We start from the raw sequence: 13,863 nt of genomic DNA, 5'->3' as shown, positions 1-13,863 counted from the left end.
GTCCGTCCTGGGAGAGGGATCCCTCCTCTGTTGCTCTCCCTGAGGTTTCTCCCATGTTCCCCTTTAAACTGTTGGGTTTTCTCCGGAAGTTTTTCCTTGTACGATGTGAGGGTCTAAGGACAGAGGGTGTCGTATTGTCATACTGATATTCTGTACAAACTGTGAAGTCCACTAAGACAAATGTAACGTTTGTGATATTGGGCTATATAAATAAACATTGATTGATTGATTGACCCAAAGCTTTTCTCTGGTTTAAAAAAGATGGAGGGAGAATACAACATTGTTCTGGAGCCAGGGGCACAGCCGTTTTCCCTTGCAACCCCTAGGCGCATTTCTCTCCCACTCTTTCCTAAGGTTAAAGAGGAGTTAGACCGCATGGAGCAGCAGGGTGTTATCTCAAAGGTGGAGAAGCCCACAGAATGGTGTGCACCCATGGTCGTGGTACCCAAGCGCACAGGCAGGGTGAGAATATGCACTGACCTCACTGAGCTGAACAAATCAGTGTTGAGAGAGAAACATTCCCTCCCCTCAGTTGAGCACACCCTAGGACAGATCGCTGGAGCTAAAGTGTTTTCAAAGCTTGATGCAAATGCAGGATTTTGGCAGATTCCACTCTCCAAGGAATCATCTCTGCTAACAACTTTCATAACACCATTTGGGCGATACTGCTACAACCGTCTGTGCTTCGGAATATCATAAGCACCAGAACACTTCCAAAAACAAATGTCACGTATCCTGGAGGACCTGGAAGGTGTTGTGTGTCAGATGGACGACGTGCTCATCTGGGGAGCCACACAAAAAGAGCACGATGAGAGGCTAAAGAGGACGCTATCACGACTGCAGGAAGCAGGAGTGAGACTTAACGACAAGTGTGAGTTCTCAAAAAGCAGAATAAAGTTTCTGGGGCAAGTTATAGAGGCATCTGGAGTCAGCGCAGACCCAGACAAGATTAACGCTGTGAAAGCCATGACAGAGCCCAGTAATGTCAGTGAGGTGAGATGCATTCTGGGGATGACAAATCACCTTGAGAAATTCCTACACCACCTGACTGAAAAAACTCATCCTCTCAGAGACTTGTTAAACAAAACAAATATGTGGGCCTAAGCGCCACAACAGCAACAGGACTTTGACAGCATCAAAAAGGATCTGACGACACCCCCGGGACTAGCACTGTATGACCCAAATGCTGAAACTCTTGTCACTGCGGATTCATCTTCATACGGAATGGGTGCCGTGCTTCTGCAGCGACAAACAGGCATCGAATGTCGACCTGTAGCATATGCTTCAAGATCTCTCAGCAGCACTGAACAGAGATATGCCCAGATTGAAAAGGAGGCTCTGGCATCAACTTGGGCCTGCGAGAGCTTTGCAGAGTTCCTCATCAGGAAAAGTTTCCACATTGAGACTGATCACAAGCCTTTGGTTCCTCTGCTAGGCTCAAAGAGCTTGGATGAACTCCCACCACGCATACAGCGTCTTCGCATGCGACTGATGCGATTCTCCTACACCATATCACATGTGGCAGGCAAAGACATCGCAACTGCAGATGTACTATCCAGGCAGGGCTCCTGTCAGCAACATAAATGAGGGGCTTCATGAAAATTAAATCAATCTGAACGTGGACTCTGTCATAGCAAGCCTGCCAGCTACAGAAAAGAGACTCGGGGAAATACAGACACACCAAGACAACGACACCATAATCCAACAGTTAAAAAGGTACCGTGTAGAGGGATGGCCAGACAAGTTTTCTATTGAGAGAGTGTTTCAACCCTATCTGCCACTCTCAGGTGAGCTCACTGTTCAAAATGGTCTCCTACTTGATGGTAGCAGGATAGTGATCCCTACATCGCTCAGAGCTGACATGCTCACCAAGCTGCATGAAGGTCACATGGGCATAACCAAATGCAGAGAAAGAGCCAAACAGTCTGTGTGGTGGTCAGGACTCAGCAAGGAGTTAACAAAAGTGATAGAGAACTGTGACACATGTAGCCGGGAGAGAACAAACCTCAGAGAGACATTGATGCCTACTGAGTTCCCACCGAGACCATGGTCTACAGTGGGAGCAAATCTGTTTCAATTAGACAACAAACATTATTTGGTCATTGTTGACTATTTTTCAAGATTTTTTGAAGTGTCAAAATTAACTTCCACAACATCAGAGGCAGTCATCACACACTTCAAGTCTATCTTTGCACGACATGGGGTGCCAGAGATAGTGCGCTCAGACAATGGAGTTTGCATCCGAGCCGTTCAGGAAGTTTGCCCAGGACTGGAACTTCAGTCATGTGACATCCAGTCTCCACTTCCCTCAGAGCAATGGAGAAGCGGAGCTTGCTTTGAGGACAATCAAAGGTCTCCTTAAGAAATCAAGTGATCCATATCTTGCCCTCATGGCCTGCCGTGCTACTCCTCTGGCAAATGGATACAGTCTCACACAGAGCTTCTCATGGGAAGGAAGATAAGGACACTCGTTCCTGTCATTCCATCACAGCTCAACCCAGGATGTGCTTGTGCTGATATGATAAAGTTGAAATTGACAGAACAAAGTTACAGACAAAAACAGAGACAAAACTATGCTCGCAGACACAGAGCACATGATATGCTGCACCTGCAACCGGGCGAACATGTGTGGATCAAAGATACACATGAGAAGGGCACAGTGGTGTCAACAGCAGGCACACAGGTCTTACATCGTTGAGACACCCAGGGGCACCGTCCAAAGAAACAGATACCACCTCTCTTCAACCCCTGAGGGTCCTCGATTATCTGATAACACCACACCTGTAAACACCACTACTGAGGCAGCATGCACTCCTGCCACACCAGAAGTCCAGCATGACTCGAGTCTGCAAAGCACGGTGTGTGAGAGACGTTTTCCTGCCAGAGTCAGGGCGCCTCCTGCACATTTAAAAGACTTTGTGCGTTCATAGCCAGGAAACTGAGTGGTCAATGGGGCAGAATAATCCCCACACTCAGCTGGAGGGTTTAGGTAGACCAACCCATCCCTCCATAGTTAAAACTAAATAAATGAATAAAAAGAAGTACAGCAGTTGAATGTTTTAATAAGAATTCTGCAGTTAGACAGAACTATATGTTGCAGTGTTTTCAGAAACACATGTTGATAAATCAGTGTTTCCCACAGATTTGAAATATACTTGGGTGGTGGTGGTGGTTGAGGTGACGTGCAACAACATTAACATTAACCTTTAGGTTGATCGCTTGTTAGCAGACCCTTCACGCGATGGCAGAGCGAACAGGTACAGGCAGGGCCAATAGTGATAGCCCTATAGTTTAAATCTACTACCCACAAATAAACATATGGACATGGGTTACTATTTTTATTTATTTTTTAAATGGTAAATGTATTTAGAAACCTATCAATGTTATTTGAAGTGGGGGTAGACCTCAAATTCTCTAGGGGGGTCCGGGGGCGTGGTCCCCCGGTAAGATTTATTTTTAATGTTGGAGTTAAATGCATCAATCTGGTGCATTTTGAGGGGAAAATAAAGAGACTAGATCTATGGGAACACCTATATGAAACAGAACTGTATACATTTCAACAATCATAAAATCAGGGCCATAACCAATAACATATCCAATATGAAAAAACACTGACACCCTCAAATGGAAATATGTGTTTACATAAATGGTGACCAAACCGTTTGAGACCCACTGAGAACTTAGACTAAGTTAACTATCTAAACACTCAAAGTCCTTTAACTCACCTGAGCTGAGGTTATCCTGAGCTTGAATGACACACAGAGACCAATCAAGGGCTTTGATTTATGATCTGTATGACAGTGGCCATGTCGGCAGGCCACATCCTGCGAGACCCCGAGTGGGGGTCGCGAGATGATTACAAAATAAAAATGAAAAAAAACTATTAAAAAAAATGGATTACTTTTTTTTATATATATATATTTTTTTAATTATTATTAATAATAACGTTTGTAGACATTTTCAGGGGCGGACTACCCATTCCAACAGTATATAACAAATTACAGCCTAATAATGACAGTAGTGATAGTGTAGAAAACTGAAATTAATTCACTAGCAGTGAAAGTGTTTCATATTTTGCATTATGTTAAGACCTAGAAAAAGCCTTTAGTGTCTTTAATAATATCCATCTTGGTAAACTTGAGATGTAATGCTGTTATACATGTATTGTTCATTAGAATGAATACAAGTTAAGAAATGGTTTAATATCAGCTTCAGAGGCTTCTGTTGTCCATACACATCCTCTCCACAGGTAGGGTCTCCTATTTAGAAAGGGGGATGTAGTATCAGGCATAATAGGGTAGGAACCTTTATGATGTAACTTGTTGTGCATCGGTGTGTGATAAAGGAGAGCAAGTCAACCTACACGTTGGTCCAAGAGCCTCTATATAAGTTATAGTGAACACATATAACAATAGAACAGAATATACGAAGTAAACCACAACAAATCAGGACATTTAATGACAATGAGTCATTAGTCTGCCTCAAAATCATTTATTTTACCTCACCTCAAAGGTTTCCTGTTATATTCAGTTGAGATCTTAAATCTAAGCTTCTCAAGGATAAGCAACTTTTTATTCAATCCACATGTGCTTTTCGAAAGTTGTCCCACAATCCATTTTAAGATAACTTTATGACTAAGTGTTGTGAATTTGTCTATATTGTTATGATTAATATTGCAGTCACTAGATAATTGTTTGAGGATTAACATATAATGAAATAAATCTAACATGCAACTTCATTTACCTTTACAGACCTTTTGCCGGAGTAAATATTCAAAGATAAATGCACACAATTACATTAACGTTTCAAGCACCAAACAAGGCAGTGTTTTTAGCAGCCAAGCTGCGTTTTATTAAGTAACAATTATATATATAGGTTTCTATAAGAAGTACACAAACAAAAAAATACATCAACACTTTACGACTATTCAAATGTAGTATAAAAATAGCACGGAATCTATTCTTTTGAAATGCTTTTGCACTCTAGATTCATAAAAACGCGTTTAACAAAATGAATAAAAGATAAAGAACAACAAAATGATAGAAAAACGTTCTATATCACTCACACTCAAGCCTACAATTAAACAATGTCTTGCATCTAAATAACAACAGATATTGATTAACATGCTCTATATCAGGTTATAACATTACACATTGAAAACTTTAAACTGTCAATATATACTCCTGCATGTGTTTTCAATGAAAGAGCAGTTATAACTAGAATTTTTTGCGTACTGTTTTCAAGCAAAACATCACCTCAGCAGTAATAATGTAGCATGTAAACAATTACTCTTTTTTAAGGAATAAGAAATCAGGCTTTATAACTAAAAGGGGGCTCTCAGAACACTTAAGGAGTTGAAAGTAAAGTATTTTAACATGAAAGAAAATAGTTCAATAAGGTTTGTGCATCTTATGTTAAAACAACGAGACAAGAGTTAAAGTACTTTTAAACCTTTCTATCAATAGAGTACGCAAAACATTGTGAAAAAAAAAGTTCCAGTGATAAAATACAAGCTATACATTTACAGGGCATGTGGGAGCATAAAGCCAGAGTATGAATTCACAGACCAGAGATCCTATAGGAGGAGTGATGTACAGTTGCCCCTTTTGGCTGAGGTAATGCCCATTTGTTATGATTTGGTGACAGCCAACAGCATTGAAAAATCTTCCAGTTATCAGAGCGAAACCGTTTCTCAAAGGCACACACCATACTTTGAGAGTTTGGTCGCATAAAGGTAATTGGTATCAAGATAAAACTGACCAGTAAATCCCTCCCTCTGATGGAAATGCTCAAGCATACATATGCCACCTTATTGCTGTCTCACAGTAAAACTCTTCTTCTGGCAACAAATGTGCGCTACTTACATACAAACAGACTCTTTGTTTTCTTACAATTACTGAGCACTATTTATTTATACACACTGTTAACCGGAGCATGGACATTACACCAGCCTAGTCTCATGAAATTGTATTCCCATACATAAATGATATTTCCATGACATGACATATTACTAATTCAAAAACCTTGATATTTCCTGAATATAACCAAGTAGTTTTTATTATGTTTTGTTTCAATTTTTAGTAGACAAAGAGTATTTGCATGGTATTTTCTTGCCAAAAGTTTTAGAAACTCAAAAAGATATTTTACAAAAAATATTGCGTGTTCACCAGTGTTTGCCTACATTTAAAAAAAGTATACAGTGCAACTCTTTCCTGGAATCAAATAAACTTATTTGAACAAGTATCAACCCGTGTAGCGACATTACGGTGAACAAAAACAATGTTTTTTTAAGGATAAAATCTTAACTTTTAGGGTATTAACATAACTGCTATCACTCTTTTATTCTTAGCTGTCTGTAATGGTTTGCAAAAGGCAAAACACGAATTCTTTATCAGTTGTTTTTTCATTGGCTTGTTTCAAGTATTTGTATCAGGGAGACATTATAACTCAAAGTTTCACACTATCTATACAAAAACATGTTTATTTATTTAAAACATTTTTCTTTCTTTTTAAGGAAGCTATTTTACACCTAAAATGTCATCTCAAAGCAAAAGGTAAAATTATAGTTGTGTTTTTTTACAACAAAAAACGATGAAAATGAACTATTCTAAAATAAAGGACAAAATCCTGCTTCATCTCCAGGTGAGCATGTGGTGCACTAGCTTCCATTTCTGAATGTATTTTCCTACAGAGTTTTGCTTTTTAAAACATTAAAAAAAAAATCTTACCATATTTAAATCAAAATACTAACCACATACTCTTAAAATGTTGAAAATTGAAAAAAATATGTTTTTTTTATCCTGGTTCATCTTGTATTATCCAGTAAAGATGTGGATTTCTTTTTCCAAAATATTGACGTTAAATCCCAATATCCTATCGTTTAGGTTTTTTAGACAAACCTCCTTTTGTTTTGAGAAAATACATTCAGGCCTGAGGCTAGTGCAGCAGCAGGTACTGTCTTAAGACTTTGGTTTAAGTGTTTTTATCCAGATTAACAACTTGTTGCAGCAGCTTTTTCATAATCAACTAAATAAAGGGATAAGAGACCTCTGAAATGTTTTAAAACTTCCTTAAACAAAACGTTTGGTACAAAGCGACGTATAAAGCTGTGCTGTTGGTGCCATCTTCTCTTTTTTGTACAACTACTAAGTATTGTCGAAACAATACCCTATAAGGGCCTTTTCAAAACGTAAGAAAAATCCTGTTAAAACTACCGTACAGGCCTCTTGTTAAAGAAAAAAGCAGAGGGATCAGGTGTCGCCATCTTCCACCACAGCCAAAACAAAACTGGCCTCTCTTAAGATCAGTGATGCCCTCTCTTTCTGACACCATGCTGTATTTGTGTCTTTGTGTTAGTGTGTGTTATGTGCGTTTAAGGCTGCAGTGCATTATCTCCAGTATGAACAATACAAACTAACAGCTGCTTTTACTCTTTCTCAGTTACACTTATTGTTAATGAAACTGGTTATTGCCTGCCAAAGTAGAGAACAAATCTGGCTTTTTAGAACATTTTGGCTGGCAGCTGATGTTTTTTTAAGTGGTGTCTGTGTTTGGTGATGGCTGGCGTCTATTCACAGGCAAAGTAATCTTTCAGCGGTGCGAAAAGATGCCTGATGACGGGGACGCTCCAGGACCGGCCCAGCAGCCTCTGTCTGGCCCCGCGGCCCATGTTGGACACATCTGTGTAGTGGACAGGGAATCCAAAGATCCTGCAGGGCAACAAATCCACAACCATTATTACTATCAGTGTCGAAAGGCATGTATCACACACTTAACATTTGTATCATTAGCCTGAATTAAAGTGTCCACATAAATGACTCATATATTTAAAAGGTGCATTAAGGGCTTTGTAGGTTAAAGTAAATAATTACAAACATTTGATTCTGAGAATAATAACAATAAGAATTTCCAGGTTTAAAGTTGTACATTTCCGCAAATATTATAATTTGCTGAAATGTACAAGATAAACAACTTGATTATCTGTCTGTGTGTGTGTGTGTGTGTGTGTGTGCGTGTGTGTGTGTGTGTTCCTGGCTCACCTCTCCAGCTCAGTGCACCACAGTATGTCCTCCTTCCCGTTCATGATGACAGGGAAGTGCTGATCCTTCCCTTGTTTGATGGAGTTGGAGCGGGTAGTGATGGTGCGCACTTTCCCAAACTAGGAGACCGCAAATAAACTGTTAAAACAAAAGCAACCATATAGCTTTATTTATATATATATAATCTATATCAAACCTTTGCAACTCTGCCGTGATCCAAACAGTCCTGCAGCTCAAGTTTGTCCATCCCAGAGGCACACCGAGGCCTGAAACCCAGAGAACTAATCACATAAATGCATAATAATACATAATAACATAACATATACGAGTGTGAACACAGAATATAAAATGAATCCGTAATGGTTTCAGCCTTAGATATTGTGATGTAACATGTTGAACAGCACTGAAGTGAGAGATTATTTTAAAGAAAGTTTCAGAATTTCTTTCCAACCTGCTCATGCCCGGCAGGTTTCCCCAGAAGTATCGGGCACGGTGAGCAGCAGAGACCTCGATGGCATCGATCATCGTAGGATTACACTGCAAAAACACACAGAGGACACAGTGTCATTTTGTTAATTAAAGCTATGACTCAATATGTTTGACAACATCTTTTCTTTCCATGACTAAATTGAGACAATAACAAGATGGCACAGACGTCATTAAACACCAGGTGTTACAATATTAATTTGCACTAGTGTTACCCAAAAAATACTAGACTAAAATGATGTATAACAAATAAATGTGAAATATGAAAAAAACTACATACAAATAATATCTGATAAAAGTACACACATGTGCCGCAGGCTTTTTCCAGTTTTTTGGGGATTAGGTCTAAGATTAGGTTTTAGATTAATGTCCTCATTAACATTTCTTTTAGGAATCATTGTCAGTAAAATATGTTTTTGGTTCACGTTTTTGATTTCCGCACTCTACAGTCCATCTCACTCACCTCCAGGAATCGTGAGATGTCCCTCTTGTCATTGACGCCCATAGCGACCACGTTTTCAAACATCCAGAAGAACGGCCGGTCCTCTCCTTCTTTGGGCCTGGCCTCGCTCAGCAGACGGTAAAACTCAAAGAAAAGCCTCCCTGTGCCTTCTGAAAAAAAAAGGAAAAAAAACATCAACCAACCTGTTTCAGTGTTTCAGTACTGACTGAACTTCTCCCTGTGTAGAGTTAAGGGGTATAACCACAATCCAGTGTTCACTTCCGATAACATTTAAAAATAAAATACTCACTTTATAGACCATTTATTGCCACAAAAATAACAAGAACTGGGAAAAGCAAAGTAAGCCTTTAGACAATCTTAACTGAACTCAAAAGTGTTGTTTTATTAATGTTGGTATGATTCCTCTTGGCAGGTTCTTACCAAAGAGCCCTTTCCTGGCAGGATTGACGATCGATAGGTCGTTGCAGGGACTTCCTCCAATCACCAGATCGAATGGACCCCAGTCCATCAGCTGAGAGAAAACAGCACCACCAAGTGTTAGAAAGACAGATATTAAGATATAAAGGTGTTTTGTTTTACGTCAGTTATTGTACTTTAACAGGTGAAGAATGTCCTTTACTTACATTTTTCTTACTGATGTTCCTGACATCGTGCACATACTGGATCTTTCCTTCATGTCGGACAACGCCCACTGAGATGGAGTCCTCACACACCTCTGACGCCACGTACTGGTCCACCTTAAAACCTAAATCCCTTAAAACCAGGTAGCCTGGAAACAGAGAAATGCATTTAATTGTACCAATATTTTCCATTTGTCATATGTCTGTTTATTTTATCGTAGCAGCATTAAACCAATGTTTAGACTAACCATTTGGTATTTACGGTAGGATTAGTTTAGTTTTTAGGGTATTTGGTTATTATAAGGGGTTTTTAGCTTTTAAATGTGTCTGTGTAATACATGAACTTAGTCCAATTGTAGACATGTTTTACAAACATTATTTTTAGTTTCAGACAGCTTATATGGTTGTCCAATTTCACATATCTCCATTATGTCTCATCATTATACTTTAAACTGATGTAAGTGTTGGTGAATGAACTTAAATTGAAATAAAAAGCACATTTTAAATTAATGAAACATCAAGTGGTTTAAGATAATATTTATTCATCGTCTCTCTCTTATCATTCTCACACTCACCTGTGGCAATGCCGTCAAACAGGGAGAGGACTCTGATTGGTCGTCTCTGCTCTGCAGGGACTGCTTGGAACCTCTTTGGTGACTCCTGGAAGAAAATCAGAAGATCATTCAGCATCTAGTAGGCTTATTAGCAAGTTTGTTTTGTATCCTTCAGTAAACTCTCATTAGGCGCATTCACACCGCAGTACTTTTCCCACAAAGGTTCATGAGAACTTAGTTCATGAGAACTCTTTAGTTCTCATGAACTAAGTACAGATCGCGTTCACACCGGAATAAGTCCCTGGGGGAAGGATTAGGCAAATTCTGCTTTGGGTTTACTGGCAGGCCGCAAACAACTTCACGGCGTATACTGCTACCCGAAGTCCCCGGCTGGAAGTCCCCGGAGTTGGGGACTGGCTTCAGTAGAAGCTGCTTGGACTCCTAGCAGCTTTTACTGAAGCCTTCCGAGTAAATCGGCAGAACGCCGACACCTCCTCATCTCCACCGCTCCCATGTTTTCTTTTGTGTTGCCATAAGTTAGTCTGCGTTTCTGCGTTGGGCTAATGCTAATGCTAATAATGCTAATGCGAGGATAATAAAATGGCGGCTTCACAAAACTTTTTGTGAGTTTTACGGGGCGTGGTTTGCATTCCGCCCAGCCAATCAGACATAGGAACCTTTTTCTCCCACGAAAGTACCTGCTCTCTAGCAGGGACGGAAAAGGGGGTAAAAAAGGTACGGATGAACACATTTTTGTTCCGGCTCTTTTTGGTGTGAACGCGACATTTCGGAACTATATCGGAACTAAAGTGGGAAAAGTACTGCGGTGTGAACGCGGCTTTTGTATCTGTGGGAACTGTCAAACAAATACAACAACAAGAAAATTACTCAACAACAACAACAACCCTTTGTTATAAGGTGTATGTCTTGCGGTGCCCCCACAACTAGAATCAAATTCTGTGGGAAACACTGTATACCTTTATTTTACTTTACGTCAGTATTGCGGTAGTTATCGCAGGGGTAAAATATCTGTCAACAATCACCAAATACATTTTCTGATCATTAAATTTCAAAAAGCATTATATTGAGGTGAAACGTAATAACAGTTGCTCTGTGATGTAAAAAGTGTCATACGGTTAGGGAGATTGTGCATTTGATTATTATAGAAGATAACTCACAAACTCCTGTCCGCTGTCGTTAGCGAAGAGCTCCTGCAGCTTAAGGCTCCAGTCATGCCGTCGCTTCAGGACGCCGTACTGCAGCAGCGGCTGGCACATGTAGCAGCGCCACGGGTCCAGGAGGCGAGCGCTGTTCGACGCTCCGGGATCCACCAGGATGTCCAGACAGTCCACGCAGAAACACCTGCAGGAAAGGAGAGGAGGTGAACAGGCAGAAAAACACGACAGAGGAGGAGTATTAAATGTATTGTATGTACTGTTTCTTGTGTGTGTGAGTGTGTGTGTGTGTGTGTGTGTGTGTGTGTGTGTGTGTGTGTGTGTGTGTGTGTGTGTGTGTGTGTGTGTGTGTGTGTGTCGGACCTGCAGCAGTTGGCGTTTCCACAGAGCAGCACCTCTCTCCCTCCACAGCAGATTGTGCAGTAGGACTGGTAACCGTCATCGTCGTACATGTAGGAAATCTCCAGGTACACGTCCTGAATACAGACACCATTATTGATATTTTAAAATATTCATTGTATTATAAATACTCATCAGTGATAATCCATTACATCCATTTACTGTGATTAAAACCAGGAAAAGACATATCAATCTAGTGCAGGGCTTCTCAAACTCCGGAACCAAGGACCGGATCCGGACCGAACTGCAAGTCAATCCGGACCGAATTCTGATGTAAATTAATGTATATTTTCTTGTGTCTGACGCGTTGTGAGAATGAACGTGCATATATACTTTACTGGCATTTATCCGGACCAGTGACCTTGTATAAAATTCACAAGTGGACCTTTAATAAAAAAGTTTGAGTACCCCTGCTCTAGTGAATCCCTCAAACACTGCAGAAACAAATTAAAGAAAATATATTTAAAAAAAAGTTAATTAGGTTAATCATATGTTAATCTGGTGAACAATTCCCCAGTTTGTCATCATTCATTCAGTCATATATCACTATTTGCAAACTCAGTAATCATGATTATTGGTTGAGTTTTTTTCAATGTGAATCCAAAGTAAAGTAAAAAAAGTTCTTATTAGACAATGGGACTTCTTGAAGCGAGAAACCTTTAAGATATCTGTATTATCTTTAAAAAAAAAAAATCCCATTACCAAAGCCTTGGAACTGGATAACTTAAATGAAATGGATCCATCCTCACTTTTAATAGTAGGACAACAAAGTTCTGTTGACAAGGACCCCTGAATACACCACACACATGATCAACGCAACTGAGAAGAAAGGAGAAAGCTCCATCCTAAGGAACCCGTTAGGAAAAGCTTCTGATCCGTCAAAGTAACCCATGTTTTTAGAATTGTATTACCTTGCAATTTTGGCACAGGCCTCCGTTAAAGAGCGGGTGGAAGGTTGCTACTCTCGTCTTCCCACAAGAGAGACAGAACTCTGCCAAAACACACGCAGGAAGAAACACACACACATCAATCAACAGTGAAAAAAGGAGGAATAACAGAACTAATAATTAACATGAGTCACACAGAAACACAACAATGTCAAAGCGTTCGTACCTTCTATACTTCTGTTATTCTTTAGAACTTCATTCACCATTTGTTCTGAGAGGAAAAGGAAAGTCAACGTTTAGATGTTATAAATACACAAACATTTTATTTGCTTTACAGTGTTCAGCACCTTGTGTTGCATGTGTTTTATTTTTGATGTGCAGCCAAACAGAAATGGAAAATACCAGAAATAATAACAAAACCATAATAACATATTTTTTGACACTTTACTTATTATTTTATTTCTGTTCGAGTGTTAAGGTACCTCTGCTGTATGTCTCCTCAGGGGCGGCCTTGCCCTTACAGAGGCTGACTCTGGGCCGTTTGGCGCTGGGGAAATACTCGGGCAGCGAAACGTCGAGGACCTGGTGGTCCAGAGGGTTACTGTCTGCAGGGCGACACACAAGCAGAACAACTCTTATTTCCTCTGTGGACGAGACGTTTGGAAGTGGTTTATACGACTGGTTTGCTGCTGCCTTTCTCACCGGCACTGTGTGTGGGTTTGAGTCCCTCCCCTCCTTTGGGCAGGAAGCCGCCGTTGGCCCAGTCCAGCATGGGTTTAACCTGGTCTTCTGGATTGTCCGACTCGCAGGGAGGAAACTTCTTCTCCGCTCGGATACTGGACATCTGTGATGAAGAGATATGACACAATGTGAGACAAAAAGCTAAAGTTGACAACAAATTAAATTCACAAGGTGATATGAAGGTAGTTGAAAAGGTAAAGGACTATTCCAATCCTGTACAACATAGCAATACCACATATTATTTTTATAATCAAAATTCCTTGATTTAAAAATAAGTTCTCAAGGGCAGACGTAATATCATCAAAACGTGCTTCAAGTATGCAGCAAATGTCCTCCGTCGGTGTTATAAGCTGATATTTTATAATTGAATCATTCTGACTAATGAATAAATGTGTAAGAAACATTTGAATGTTGTATTTGACCTAGGAAAGATTAACTTTAAGCCTAGCGCCATCAATAGGCAAATCAGTGTCATTTTTTAAATATCAGAACACCACGT

The 13,863-nt window shown here is 39.9% G+C and overlaps 1 protein-coding gene across 3 annotated transcripts in view; it reads right to left on the bottom strand.

Annotated features, from left to right (window-relative positions):
- Nucleotides 1-4,824: 4,824 nt before the first annotated feature.
- The window catches only part of dnmt3bb.1 (DNA (cytosine-5-)-methyltransferase 3 beta, duplicate b.1), a 41,449-nt gene continuing 32,410 nt past the window's right edge, over nt 4,825-13,863 (bottom strand). For 2 of the 3 annotated variants that reach the window (XM_079673557.1, XM_079673558.1), the window contains exons 9-22: nt 13,326-13,467; nt 13,106-13,228; nt 12,850-12,894; nt 12,648-12,727; nt 11,701-11,813; nt 11,341-11,524; nt 10,184-10,268; nt 9,612-9,757; nt 9,409-9,499; nt 8,989-9,137; nt 8,491-8,576; nt 8,236-8,320; nt 8,040-8,158; nt 4,825-7,709 (exon numbers count right to left, since the gene is read on the bottom strand). In XM_079673557.1, coding sequence (XP_079529683.1) covers nt 7,568-7,709; nt 8,040-8,158; nt 8,236-8,320; nt 8,491-8,576; nt 8,989-9,137; nt 9,409-9,499; nt 9,612-9,757; nt 10,184-10,268; nt 11,341-11,524; nt 11,701-11,813; nt 12,648-12,727; nt 12,850-12,894; nt 13,106-13,228; nt 13,326-13,467 — 1,590 coding nt within the window. In that variant the 3' untranslated portion in view covers nt 4,825-7,567. The remainder of the gene's footprint in view (nt 7,710-8,039; nt 8,159-8,235; nt 8,321-8,490; nt 8,577-8,988; nt 9,138-9,408; nt 9,500-9,611; nt 9,758-10,183; nt 10,269-11,340; nt 11,525-11,700; nt 11,814-12,647; nt 12,728-12,849; nt 12,895-13,105; nt 13,229-13,325; nt 13,468-13,863) is intronic. The other variant, XM_079673559.1, reaches the window with a different exon arrangement.

Source organism: Notothenia rossii (assembly GCF_949606895.1).
Source record: "Notothenia rossii genome assembly, chromosome: 4".
In the NCBI taxonomy this organism is placed as follows: domain Eukaryota; kingdom Metazoa; phylum Chordata; class Actinopteri; order Perciformes; family Nototheniidae; genus Notothenia; species Notothenia rossii.
This window is presented reverse-complemented; position numbering and strand designations above follow the sequence as displayed.